We start from the raw sequence: 15262 nt of genomic DNA, 5'->3' as shown, positions 1-15262 counted from the left end.
ACAAGAATGGAGAAAAATTGTTTCAGAAGATGGTCAGAAATAAAAGTACTTATCCATGTGTATTTTCAAGAGCTGTTTTTAAATAAAGGAGATTTGGAGGTATGGTTTGCTGCAGAGAAAATTGCAGAAGAAATGTAAAGATTTGAATAGATATTTACGGTAGTCAAATGCAAAGTAACTGAATTGTAAAAACTGATTAAATCATATAAACATGAGACAAACGACTGAACACGGAACACAATGCATAAATGGAATCACAGAAAACTGGTGATAACTTGTTCAAACCATTAGCAACATATGTGGCAACAGTAATGAAGGCACAAGATTTTCAGGTGCAAAGTCAAGATGATATGACTTAAACCAAGTAGAGAAATAATGAGTAAAAACTGAAAATGCAGTAGAAACTCGTCAGCTCTGACAACATCTGTGGAGAGAGAAAAACAGTTAATATTTTGAGTCCAATGTGACTCTCCTTTGAAACAACAGTTTTGAAGGCAGGTTGTACTGGACTCAGTGTCGATTTTGTGTCTCCCTCTGCCGATGTTGCTAGATTTGCTGAGCTTCAACAGCTCTTTTTTTCATTTCAGATCTCCAGCATTCACAATATTGTGCTTTCGTTGGAGAAACAGTAAGCATGTAAGTGTCCTGATTGTTTGTGCTTACCTGCAATCCTGTACAATCCTCAACACTACTTTGCAAAGGAGACAACCTGACTTGGAGACTATGCAGAGGATGGGCACTCAACCAATTACAAAGATTAGACATCTCCTCTATTTGAGGTGTTGACACAGTTTGAAATCTTTACATTGGAGAAGGATGTCTCAAGGGGATTTCCAAATTTCTAAGGAAATTTGATAAGCTGAACCCTATTCAATTTTTGGTGCAACCACAAATTTGTAATCAGACAATTCACAATAATGAACATGAGTAGACTGGTTGAACAATTTCATGCAGACGTTTGTGGAATGTTAAATAAATCCCCGAGGAAGATAGTGAAATCAGATACTATCAGCAGAACCAAACTGGTCCTTTGTTTTTGGTGAAAAAAGTGACTGAAAGTTACAATGTTTTGGGATAGAGTATGATCTTTTTGAAACTATGGGAATTGCTATTCGGGTAGCAAAGTTTCAAGTTTTGTATATTTTGTTATCTTTATAGAAATTCACATCCAGGTTTACATAGGCAATTATCAATAAGTTGAGGATTTCTTTATATACTCTTTGGTGGTTGTTAACAATTAGTATTTTATTGTATGTATTTTGTTGTTCGGTTTGAGGGAAATTACTTCATTTAGGTCAAAAGTTCAGAATGATCTTAAGTGCTGAAAGTAGTATAGTGGAACCAGCTGATCACAATTCTTGTCTACTCCTTAAAAAGGCCTAATATCACTCCAGTGGCAGAGGTTAGAAAATCTAACCTGATATTTAGTAACTAATTTATATTAAAATACTTAAAGATTGGTATTATGTTAGGATTTTAGTCTTCGTTTTTAATTTTTAGTTATGGCTAATGTAATCTAACCTTCAGTTGCTGCTATGAAATCTTTATTATTTCCAATGATTTACTTGCATCTATGTCGATCTCTCAATGATTAGCTTGCATGTACTGTGGATTGTGATGTAGGATCTGTGAAGTTAGCAATTTATACAAGTGTAAACTGTTTAAATTATAATGTGATTAAACCCATTCATGAAACGCTTGATTTTGTTTTACCAGTTACAAATACAATATCTAAATTGTAGATACATATTGAGTTTAAAAAATCTTTGCAGTATAATGGATTCATGATTTTTCCATGAATGAAAAGTTTATTGTAACATTTAAATTTCTGTGAATATAGTAAGACGCTAACTTGGAATTTTTAAAGAGTTTGACAATTGAGGAATATTATGTAGCTTTTATGTACTTTAGTCAAGAAGAAAGGCTCCTATCTTGTTTTTTTTAAAAGGACAAGTTATGTAAAGATAAAACAAAGCATAAACATCAAGCAAGGAGAGACGAGGGAAGGTAATATTGAATGCATGACAGCAATTTTCTCTCAAGATTTTACCTTCCTAATCTCTAACACTAAACCCGAAACTCCGTCGGTTGAAGAATGCATGTTGCAATAAAAAATAGATCAGTATCTGTGAAGCCCTTCAGGGAAAACACTGGCAGAACCTTTAAAAATGGTATTACTACCTTATTCAGTTCTGTTCTTTTGACAGTGATCTGAGGTCAGGCCACTGTTGATATCTTTGAGCTGTTCAAGTAAGTTAGGCATCTATTGTTGTAAAAATACAGAAAACTTTAACAATTATCTTGAATGCAGACTGCATACTTAGTAGATGCTATGCAGAAGAGACTGTGTAGCAAAGCCATTACCATTGTATAACTAAAGCAGTTTGATCTAATGTTGTCATAGTGAAGTTTGAAGAATGTCTTGAACAAAAAGCACTGAATCTAATAAAATTCGCATAAAGAGATGTGCTGTCCCAGCTGCTTATATACTATTGAAGGTTTTTGGAAAAATGAATAAAAGCAAGCAAGTAAGAAAGAAAATGATGAAAAAGACGTCTCTTTCAAATATATTTTAAGACTTCACTTTGCAGTTTAAAAACTGTGGCTTCAGTAACTTAGCAGTTTGCTTTCTTAAAACTAATTATTTATACCAGCATCATTTAAGTAGGTTCCTGATATAATTCATAAAAATTGTTTAGCTGCAATATAACAAGTAGTGTGTGTAGGGGAAAATGTGATATCTGAAATTTGCTTCCTAGTCACTTAATAACACCATCTCATTTTCAGGAAAATTTGAATCAGTCAAGTCAGCCTTTTGTTGGTTTTGTCCCAGAACATATAAGCATCGTAAAGCCCTCAGTTTTATTGTCAATTTTAAAACAAGATTGATTAATTTGGTACTTCTTGATTAAAATACATCTCTTTGAAGATTTTGCTGTAATTTTCTTGCCATAATTCCCACCTAAAAATAAAATGTATCACTTTTTGGGAAAAGTTCAGATGCACATTCTGCAGAAAGCTGGCATGAGCCTTTTTTATTTTCTTAATTTGTTGTCATGTGCTATGACGTGATACTCAATCAACTCTATAAATATTATTTCCCCACTCATTTCTGTTCAATTTTATAATTGAATTCAATAAAAACATTTCATTCAGTGAGTGATTACATTTAGTGCTGAATTAGATTGTGTTTGTAATTATCAATGCCTTCAATGAAAAAAGAGTGAAGCATTGCTGATAGTAATTAATGAGGCTCTTTTGGGCATTTTACCTATCAAGTTGTTAGTCTTCAAATGAGGACCTGTTGGCATATTTTCCTTCCATACGAGAATTTGTTTTCGAAAAGTGGGAAAAGTGCATTGCTAAATTAAGTGATTGGCCATTACTTAATTGACATTTTAAATAAAGGTATGTATTATTGGAGTAGAGTTGGACGTGAGTGGGTTTACAGCATAATAATATTATGGGGTTGAATACTGCTTTTAAGTGTTATTTAAAATGTCTTTATTATATTGAAAAGATATTGGGGATATATGCATTTCCAGTATTACTGTGAAAGATGAGCTCAGGTTTCTTTTAAAAAAATATATGTAGTGAGTCCAGACATTATTTACATTGTAATTCAATTTGCTTTATCCTCGGGGAAGAATAACACCTGAACAAAGAGATAAGAATTCTCAAGTGGAGTTTCTTTTTGAATGATCAGGCATTCAAAAATCTGAATTATATAGAAATTGTAAATTGACTAATGATAGGAGAATTTCAGTCTGATGTGTTTCCAGGGAATGAAAGAAGGAACAAGTAGTAGACAGGACCCTCCTGTAACACTAATAGTAACTGACAAAAACAATATCACTTCTGTCACACACAAGATCAAGTCTACTCCATTTACTGCCACCATTGGGACACCCATGTTCCCTGCTGATGAAGTTATGAAATACAAAATGTAATTTGACACTGGTTCTTTGCTGATGCTGTTACTTCTGCTTCTGATTTGGAATTTGATATGGTTACACATTTGGTCCTAACATTCAGCTACATTTACACTGGTCAAAATAGTTCAGTAGAATAGTTTAACATGGTTTCCATGTTCTTTAATTATCTTTAGTGCTTTTGGTCAGATTATCTGTATGTTATTTCAAAGAATTAGATCTAAAACACGACACAGATATCACCGTCATGCTTTTTCACAACTTACTAGCAACATATTACACCGTTTCTGAAACCAGAATACAGCAGAAAATAATACTGCTTCACATCAGCGCCTGACGAGCACTGTTTACTTTGAATTTCTGATGAAAACATCTTCGTTTTCAGGTATGTATGAAGCATAAAATGGGGTGATCTGATTTGTATTCATAACTACATCCAATGGATGGCCACCAACATGGTCAATTGACAGGTTGTCCCATCGATATTGTTACTACGTGAAATTCTGCCTGCCACCTACAAGCAGATGGCCATGACAGATACCCCAACACAATCCCTCCCCATCATTTATGCATAGCTCAACCTGATAGAGAACTGTCACTATTTTAGTCATGCTAGAAACAGTAGATCACAATCTGGAGCTGGATAGTACATTGAGGAGACTATTTGCAAATTGTGACAGAAATTTTAACTTTATCTCTTTTGATTTTTGGTTGGTAATTGCTTTGAAAATTGCTCTCAAGATCTCTCCTGATAGATTTGTGTACACTTGAAAAAATGTGAACTTGGAAGATAGATTTCCCAGTTGGAACTCATTGATTCTTATGTTATGAAGAGAAGGAGGAGGAGGGTATGACAGAGAATAGGTATGGGATTATAGAGTGAGACATCTCAGAAGACATCTGTTTCTTAATGTCAGTGCTCACTCTCCAGGGTACCTAAATATAGAAAGTCTTCCTTAGGTTTTCTGAACATTGAAGACTCAGACCACTGTGCTACTCCAGAGAATATAGCAAACTTATACCTACAGTTGCTGGGTGAAGACCTGCATGAATCCAGGTTTAACACCATTTGAAACCTATTCACTTACACAGGTTAGAATCAAGCCTGGAGTCTACAAACACAATCACAAAGAGACCAAATAGGTCTTTACTAATGGAAATAACAATCTTCAATTGCATTACCATAGAATTCTTCCAAGATTTCTCACATGAAATTTGTTAGGCAATGGACCAACATGTTGGTTCCCAAGTCTCATACTTCATAAATTTCTGCACAGAAAAGGAAAAGTGAAATAATTGAAGAGTTCCATTTTGTAGATAGGCAAAGGGTTGGTGGATGAGTACAATTTGGAACAGAATAAAACATTGGCATGCGAGTATGGGATGAATTCGAAGTTTGAGGAGGATGAGAAATCATATGGATAACATTGGAATAATTAAATCTGATGGTGGCAAATGTATTTATAAAAGTTTACGTAACATGTACACTGATGCTGTGCTTGGGACAAAGGTGGAATTAGGCAGTCTTTGTCAATAAGGGAAATGGAAGTTCTGCTTGGACTGAAAGAAAATGGATAAAAGTAACACATTGCATGATTCTATTGTGAGCTCCGTTTAAATATCTAGCTTTCCAGGAGTGTACCCTCTGAAAGGAGGCAATCCTTGTAAGTAATTTCTGTTTCTTGGTTCCCATGATATGCCCCTCTTATCCCTTATTTCTTTTAGGAACATGTAAGTAAACTGATCAGAAGACCTTAAAGGTGATCCTGCTTCCCTTCTTAATGCAGATTCTACCACAGTTATTGTTATTCTTCTTTGTTGAACAATGTGTGTTCCTTTAAGATGATGTTTTAAATACAGTATATGTTCATATATAATATATGTAATTATTAAACAAATATGTATATTAAACAATTAAATATGCATTTCTTCAAGGAGTGGCTTTCCAGCAAGCAGTGGTTTTAATTATTTTTAATGAATCTGTTCAAACATGTGATACAACAATGGGCAGATGGGGTTTGAGCCCAAAACTTCTGGTTCAAAGGTAGGGACACTACCACTATGTCACAAAAGCTGCAGTAGTTTTGTCACTGCTATAATGTTTGCAATTAGGTTGTTTTAAGGAAACTCAATAAGGTTGACTGATTCGCAATGGGGTGTAACTCTCATTCTCACAATTCTTGATTGAATGAACTCCCTGTTTAACATTAGCTTTGTTCAGTGTCCTAGTTAATTTGGATAATATAGCCATATGTGAGAAAAACATGCAATTACATCAATTTTTTTCTTGCAGAAGAATCAAAATTTAAATTTAAGAAATGTTAACTCTCTCACTTTACTGCCATAAGGTTCATATGCTTTTTAGCTTAGTTTTCTGGCTTTCAGGTCGCAAGGTTTCAGAAATCACTAAACATTGTACCTCTCACATAATTTGATAATGTTTCAACACGGGAGTTCTAGATAAGTTGAGAGTATAATTCTGTGATTCCCTAATCTGTTCTCAACTGAATAGTTTTTAATATGTAAGATAGTGCAGAAACTGCACCAGTTAGCTTGAGCATTCCCTCAATAAAGTATTACAACATTGTTGTACATGCTTGTGGTGCTGAGAGTCTCTGGGCTCACTGTGGCCAAACAATGCAAAAACAAGTCACACTACCACCAGCCTGAGTAAATAGGAAAAGCACATTTTGACCCCACAAATATTGAGACAGTGTCTGTTGGTTGCCTAGCAACACAATGCACAACTAATTACATTGAAGCTGTGTGCTCCCTTTGTGGCTTCAGATTAAGACAGGTTTTAAAATTTTGAGCCTGTGTTTTGCACTTGCAACTGTTACTCTGAAACAATCAGAACAACTGTGTTGCTTTGTTGTTTAAAGTTTATTATGAGGCTTGTTTCGAATTTAGTGGTCTGAGAGTGATATAATTTTGGCAAGATAACCCCATAGTAGATGTTTGCTGATACAATTTGAAAGCTTAAAGGTGACATAAATTCTGCATTTTGCCACTTAATATTGGTAGTAAGCATTCTGTTTAACATATCCCTTAAATCAATAGACCTACGAATATTGTTGCTCCCAGGTTTCAGCCAATTAACTGTTTATCAGTGAGGTTTGTAGCAGATAACATCAGGACTGCTTAGAGTGACTTAAAAGGTAGAATTCCTCCCATATTTAATGATGTTACAGGGCTTTGGGGTTTGAATTCCACAATCTTGTTCCATATTGTTTGTAAACTGAAAATGAATGGCATTTTAAATATACTTATACCTTTATTTATATTCAGAAATCATATCACTTACATGCTTACATCTCTTAGAGCTGAAAAAAAAATTCAGCATGATGGCACGCAAAATTCATGAATAAATATAGAAGTATGAGATTTAATATCATGTGGACATTCGACTCCCACAAGTTTTGATTATCCAGTAAAATGCCTCAAAAAAACCTACTGGGAACTGAACATGCTGGTTTGAGCCATATGTCAGAGTTTCCAGAGGCCTTTTTCGAGCATGCAGCCTTTACTCACCTCGTGCCAGGTCAGTAACTTGAAGTGGAAGCCTACACCTGAGAATTTTTGATTCCTTGCCTGTAAGGCATTCAAATCCATGCCAGAGCAGTGAGACAAGTGAAGCATGTTGACCAGTCACCAGCAAGGCTAACAGACAGGTTTTTAGTAGAGGTTTTGAGCAAGGTATGCTTCTTTTGTAAAGTAGGTTACAGGATTTCTAGCAGTACTGGCATGGTAGATGTCTCAAATAGACCCATAATGGAACAGCATCCATTAACCATTTTTAGGAAAGTGACCCTCAAGGAGGTCATTGTGTGTGCTCTGACAAGGACAGTGCTTGAAGTTGCCAGTGGATACAGTGCCATTGTAAGTATCATGGATGTGGCCAGTTTAGACATAAATATTGCACATTCTAATACAATGTAGGGAATGGAATTTATCCGCAAATGGACCAATTGTGATTTGGTTGCATTGCAATAACTTTCGCATCAGGCATATTGGGAATCGTGTCAGGGCTTGGCAGAACTGGAGTAGTTTTCCAGTAATTGCACAGAATTGGATAGTGCTTGTTAGAGTTTGGCAACACAGAAAGATTTTTTGATCTGACATTGCTGTGGAGATGGAGAGTGGGGTCTGAACTGCAGATGGTAAAGCAGAGCTAAGAAAGACTGTAAAGTTTGAATCATTGGTAAATTCCCACTATCCGACAGCAGGTAAGCGAGGGGCAGAGGTGTGACATCACTGAATGGCCAAGTCCCATGTTAAACAGTATTGTTCTGTGACTTTACTTAGAGTTCTTTGTGAATGTTGAATGAGTTATTTTGTGATGAGTTCAGGACTTAACATTGCCTGTCTCTCTATATCCTTGTCTAATGGATAGCTGTGTAAGAAATGTTAACAATTTAACAACAGAAATGGTAAGGAGAATGTTTTGTTTGAAAAAAAAGCATCATAATAAAACGACAAAAAGCATACTACTGACCATTTAAATTTTCTAGTCCTGGCACAAAGTGGGTTAGATTCATCAGCTTTTGTTTCAATGCATTTCAACTTATTCTTAGTTTATAAAAACTTTGATAAATTAATCTTCACATATACTGGCTTTGTTATGGATCTTCAACAAATTTCTCAACAAAAATAGAGAGAAAATGTGTATGTTATAATTTCACTAGGGAGCTTTTGAAGTAAGTGAAAATGCTTATTTGGTATTTGACATTGTAAAATCCCAATTATTTTCTTTTCCTGTTGAAGTATATGGAGTGCTCATTTGATGTGAATTACTATTCCCATTCTCTCTGATTGATTGGAAAAAGCAATTCTTTCCTGTTTACCAGCAGTGCTGTCAGTGCACTGCAATGATAATTAATTTTGATTTGAATGTGAATATTATTTGAATGATTCACCAATATTTGTATCATCAGTGGAGAACATTGTCTCGCAAATAGCCTGTAGCCATCCTTACTCTAGGGAGAAGTTTTTCACGATAATCGCTGTGAATAATGAACTGAACTCTCCAAAATTTAATCAACCATTGGCTGACCTGATGGCTAATTTTTGTTCACTTTGCTTAAAAAACTTGAAGTAGAAGAACACTGATTATGTTACTATATCAGAAGCAAACACTTAGCAGCTTCTTACTATTTCTTAATAAATGTTTATATGAAAGGAAACTAATTGAGATAACAAATAATTTTGATCATACCACTGTAAAAACAAATTTGTCTTTCTCCCCCTCAAGCAAACATCAGACACCTTACTTCTTCAGCAAGTCTAAAGGATCAGCAACTCCCTTCCTGTTCTGAACTACCTGACCAGTAAGTATTTTAACCCTTCAACTATGAATGCTTCAAGGCATAGAACAAATACATAAATTTTAAATGATCGTCCAATTACAGATTTAAACTTCAAACTAATTCTATATAATTAGTCTTCTTTCCAAATTTAATATTATATATTCTGTCTTAGAAAGCATTCAAAAAGTATTGAATTTGCTGACATAATATTCTGTGGTAGGATATATTGGAAGCTGGCCCTTGGTTTATACTTATTTGAAAAATGAAGAATACTTGAGAAATATGGGAATATGTAAAGTATATAAAACATTGTTCAATCCTTTTTTCCTTCGATACAATGCCATTAACATACTGAGGAAATAGTAAACATGACCTCAGCACTGCCAAAAATATAAAGAGATTTGAAAAATAAAATCAACCTGACTACAAATGTAAAAATTATCACTGCCAATGAACCATTGGTGTAGAGGAAGCTTACAAGAATGATCTGAGGGATGAAGAGCTTGTCATATGATGAGCAGTTGAGGACTCAGGGTTTATGCTCAATGGAGTTAGAAGGTGGGGGTGGTATCAGATTGAAACTTCAGAATACTGAGAGGCCTGGATAGAGTGAACATGGTGAAGGCGTTCCTACTACTAAAAAAAGCCTGGGACCTGAGGACACACCCTCAAAGTGACAGGACAAGCCTTTAGAACTGAGATGAGAAGGAACTCATTGCCACAATGGGTTGTAGAGGCCAAGCCATTGAGTGTATTTAAAATAGACCTTGGTGGTTCTTGGTGAGTAAGGCGATTAGGGGTTACAGGGAGAAGGTTAGAGGATGGGGTTAAGAAACCTATCAACCATGACTGAATACTGCAGCATACTTGATGTGCCAAATAACCCAAATCAGCTTCAATATCTTATGACCTTATGATACTGTCCAAACAGCAAGACACAAAACCCATGGCTGGCAACTTCCAGGCAGAAATACTTGGCCTGTTAATCACAACTCCTCCCCTCCCCTTTCACTCCTACTCAACCCCAAAACTCAAGATTAACTCCCAAACGTTTTTCTGAGAGGACAAAGTTCAAACTCAAACACTCCTCGCTGAGCCATTTGGAGGATTGTTAATGTGGGAAATTCAGTATTATGTGAAGCAGTGAATGCTGATTTGGTAGAAAACAACACTTCTGTCAGCTGAAGACAGAAAGAAGAGGGAAAAGAACATTTGTTTCCTTCCTCACCAAATTCCCCTTTCACCAAACCCAGTGTTACAAACTTAGGGTATGACATTGAGCAACCCACCAGGGACCATTTGTTTCCTGGCTCTAGTAAGTTCTGGCCTTCTCTATTTCACTTCCTATAACCCACAAGGCCATCGTAGAAACTTACAAATAATTCTAAAGCTCACATTCTGTTTGTTATTCATGGTTGTTAAAATGGTTACGGTACAGTGCATTTTGCAGTTCTGACAAATTATAATTTTTTCTTCATTGAATATTTAGGCCAGATTCTCTGGCAGGAATGGAAAACTGGGTCACTGAGATATTCAAGATATGGGAACACAATGGAGGACCATTACCATTTACAGAATGTTCACTTTTATCCAGAAAGGTAAAAAAAATGACATTTCACAGAATATCTTTGATCAACTTAATAAAGGTAATGACATTTTAGGAATTAAGAGCCACTTTCTCCCAATGTAAATGCTTTAGTAAGTCTTTTACACAGGTATTTACATGGAAATCTGACCTCAAAGCCTGCAAGAAGAACTAATTACGTTATCAGCAAAGTGTGCTTTGCTTGGCTGAGAAAAACCAATATTTTTCATTTTGAATCTTATTGTCATCCTCTTTGGAACATTCTGTTGGATTCCTATCTTATTGTGATAGGATGATTTTCAGTGACTTAAAATAATAAAATCTTCACTCTAACCTGTTCAAACACATCATGAGGGATATTCTTCAAGAATAATTTGCCTCATGAATATGCAACATACGTGTGAAATTTAATGGAAATTCCTTTTATGGATCTCTACTTAATAATTGTGACATGCAAACACTCCATTGTCTGTTTCCTTCTCAGGCAGTACCTCTAGGCCGAGAAGGACTTATTTACTCTTCAGTAAATGGGTTTTGAGGTGACAAATAAGTGTGCGTGCAGTCTGCAGACTCTGCCACAGACAGGGTAGATTATAAAGGTTGGTTAGTTGGATCATTTGGAGATTTGTGTGCTCCCCCTCATACCTTGGTTTTGCCTCCATATGTCCATTACAAAATCTCTACAGAAACCAGGGAGCCCCAAGAAAAAATGGGAATATTTGACTTCTTCGGGGATACTTTAAAACTATCCCCGAAACATTTCTCTTGCGTCCAGGGAATCTTCTGCCATGACTGAGTTCCAAGTAGAGTTAGATATCAGGCTTAAAAGCAACATGGCCTATCCAGACGAGCTGGTTTTGAGTGATTTGTGCCTCTACGCTGGGTACATTGGCTTGGGAGAGGACTGTATGTTGGACTCATTGCTTGCAACCAGATTTGGGGAATGTGTGAAGGCATCATTGGTTATACTTTTATACTTTGAGGTGTTTTGACAACCACTGAGGTTGTCCAAGTCTGCAAGGAATATGGGAGTGCAAGCTGCGTAAATCATGACCTCAGTCTTGGGTGTGAGATCCTTGTCCTCAAACTCTCTTTTCAACAATCAACTATTGAGAGAGCTGGAACATTGGAATGAGTAATCACTTTAATTGTTGAGGGTCATTCATTGTTAGGAAGTGGGCCCATGATTTGGGAGATAGCCCATATTTCTTAAATTAACAAAGAATGTAAGTAAGGGTAGCATGCAGAGCAACTTCAAAGGGCTGAATGAGTTAATCCTACTCCTATTTACTATGTTTCTATGTTTGATGTAGCCGAAATGATTTTAGCAAAGCTTTTGAAAGAACAATGTGGCAGAATGTTCAAGAAAGTAAAAGACTGTGGGATCCAAGCACAGTAGCAAATTGGATCCAAAACTGACTCAGTGAGAGGAAGCAAAGAGTAACAGCTACCAGATTTTTTTTCTGACTGCAGAACTCCTGTCAGCAGAGTTCTGCTTGTTATAGTACGAGGTCCTTTGCTTGTCATGGTATATTATGAACAATTTAGATTTAACTGTAGGGCACAGTGTTAAGAGGTTTGCAAATGACAGAAAAGTTGATTGTTTGGTTGATAATGAGGAAGAATGCTGCAGGCTACAGAAGATATCAATGGGCTGGTGAAGAGGGCATTGAATAATGTTCACACAGTAAATGGTGGGATACCAAAAAGTATAAAGCAACATAGAAACTGTACAGTGATAATGGGAACTGCAGATGCTGGAGAATCCAAGATAACAAAGTGTGGGGCTGGATGAACACAGCAGGCCAAGCAGCATCTCAGGAACGCCAAAAGCTGATGTTTCAGGCCTAGACCCTTCATCAGAGAGGGGGATGGGGAGAGGGAACTGGAATAAATAGGGAGAGAGGGGGAGGCGGACCGATGATGGAGAGAAAAGAAGATAGATGGAGAGGAGAGTATAGGTGGGGAGATAGGGAGGGGATAGGTCAGTCCAGGGAATATGGACAGGTCAAGGAGGCGGGATGAGGTTAGTAGGTAGGAAATGGAGGTACGGCATGAGGTGGGAGGAAGGGATGGGTGAGAGAAAGAACAGGTTAGGGAAGCAGAGACAGGCTGGGCTGGATTTTGGATGCAGTGGGGGAGGGGACGAACTGGGCTGGTTTTGGGATGCAGTGGGGGAAGGGGAGATTTTGAAGCTTGTGAAGTCCACATTGATACCATTGGGCTGCAGGGTTCCCAAGCGGAATATGAGTTGCTGCTCCTGCAACCTTCGGGTGGCATCATTGTGGCACTGCAGGAGGCCTATGATGGACATGTCATCTAAAGAATGGGAGCGGGAGTGGAAATGGTTCACGGCTGGGAGGTGCAGTTGTTTGTTGCGAACCGAGCGGAGGTGTTCTGCAAAGCAGTCCCCAAGCCTCCGCTTGGTTTCCCAATGTAGAGGGAGCCACACCAGGTGCAATGGATACGCTATACCACATTGGCAGATGTGCAGGTGAACATCTGCTTGATATGGAAGGTCATCTTGGGGCCTGGGATAGGGGTGAGGGAGGAGGTGTGGGGGCAAGTGTAGCACTTCCTGCAGTTGCAGGGGAAGGTGCCGGGTGTGATGGGGTTGGAGGGAAGTGTGGAGCGGACAAGGGAGTCGTGGAGAGAGTGGTCTCTCCGGAAGACAGACAAGGGTGGGGATGGAAAAATGTCTTGGGTGGTGTGGTCGGATTGTAGATGGCGGAAGTGTCAGAGGATGATACGTTGTATCCAGAGGTTGGTGGGGTGGTGTGTGAGGAAGAGGGGGATCCTCTGGGGGCGGTTGTGGCGGGGGTGGGGCATGAGGGATGTGTTGCGGGAGACGCAGTCAAGGGCGCAGTGGTAGTATGGCGCAGTGACCTCTACATTGCCAAGGCCAAACGCCAACTCTCCGACACTTCCTCCTACCGCCCCCTTGATCATGACCCCTCCCCCGAGCACCAAACCATCATCTCCAACGCAATCCATGACCTCATCACCTCAGGGGACCTCCCACCCACAGCCTCCAACCTCATTGTTCCCCAACCCCGCACGTCCCGTTTCTATCTCCTTCCCAAAATCCACAAACCTGCCTGCCCTGGTCGACCCATTGTCTCAGCCTGTTCCTGCCCCACTGCACTCATCTCCACATATCTGGACTCCATTTTCTCCCCTTTGGTCCAGGAACTCCACACCTATGTCCCTGACACCACCCACACCCTCCACCTCCTACAGGACTTCCAATTCCCTGGACCCCAACACCTCATTTTCACCATGGACGTCCAGTCCCTGTATACCTGTATTCCTCATGCAGCTGGCCTCAAGGCCCTCTGCATCTTCCTGTCCCGCAGGCCCGACCAATCCCTCTCCACCGACACCCTCATCCACCTAGCCGAATTCGTCCTCACCCTCAACAACTTCTCTTTCAATTCCTCCCAGTTCCTACAGACAATGGGGGAGGCCATGGGTACCCACATGGGCCCAAACTGTGACTGCCTCTTTGTAGGTTACGTGGAACAGTCCCTCTTCCGCACCTACACAGGCCCCAAACCCCACCTCTTCCTCTGTTACATTGATGACTGTATCGGCGCTGCCTCTTGCTCCCCAGAGGAGCTTGAACGGTTCATCCACTTTACCAACACCTTCCACCCCAACCTCAAGTTCCCCTGGGCCATCTCCAACACATCCCTCACATTCCTAGACCTCTCAGTCTCCATCTCAGGTAACCAGCTAGAAACTGATGTCCATTTCAAGCCCACTGACTCCCACAGCTACCTAGAATACACCTCCTCCCACCCACCCTCCTGCAAAAAGTCCATCCCCTATTCCCAATACCTCCGCCTCCGCCGCATCTGCTCCCAGGATGAGGCATTCCACTCCCGCACATCCCAGATGTCCACGTTCTTCAAGGACCGCAACTTTCCCCCCACAGTGGTCGAGAACGCCCTTTACCGCATCTCCCGCATTTCCCGCAACACATCCCTCACACCCCGCCCCCGCCACAACCGCTCCCAGATGATCCCCCTCGTTCTCACATACCACCGCACCAACCTCCGGATATAACGTATCATCCTCCGACACTTCCGCCACCTACAAACCGACCCCACCACCCAAGCTATTTTTCCATCCCCACCCTTGTCAGCCTTCCGGAGAGACCACTCTCTCCACGACTCCCTTGTCCACTCCACACTCCCTTCCAACCCCATCACACCCTGCCCCTTCCCCTTGCAACCACAGGAAGTGCTACACTTGCCCCCACACCTCCTCCCTGACCCCCATCCCAGGCCCCAAGATGACCTTCCATAACAAGCAGATGTTCACCTGCACATCTGCCAATGTGGTATATTGTATCCATTGTACCCGGTGTGGCTTCCTCTACTTGGGGAAACCAAGCGGAGGCTTGGGGACTGCTTTGCAGAACACCTCCACTCAGT

At 39.4% G+C, this 15262-nt stretch overlaps 1 protein-coding gene across 3 annotated transcripts in view; it reads left to right on the top strand.

The window, feature by feature from the left end:
• The window catches only part of LOC125457983 (uncharacterized), a 347795-nt gene that overhangs the window by 179739 nt on the left and 152794 nt on the right, over positions 1-15262 (top strand). For all 3 annotated transcript variants that reach the window (XM_048542816.1, XM_048542817.1, XM_048542818.1), the window contains exons 2-3: positions 9184-9259; positions 10728-10836. In XM_048542816.1, coding sequence (XP_048398773.1) covers positions 9184-9259; positions 10728-10836 — 185 coding nt within the window. The remainder of the gene's footprint in view (positions 1-9183; positions 9260-10727; positions 10837-15262) is intronic.

Source organism: Stegostoma tigrinum, chromosome 14 (genome assembly GCF_030684315.1).
Source record: "Stegostoma tigrinum isolate sSteTig4 chromosome 14, sSteTig4.hap1, whole genome shotgun sequence".
NCBI lineage: Eukaryota > Metazoa > Chordata > Chondrichthyes > Orectolobiformes > Stegostomatidae > Stegostoma > Stegostoma tigrinum.
Note: the sequence above shows the minus strand (reverse complement) of the source record. Positions and strands in the feature narration are given on the sequence as shown.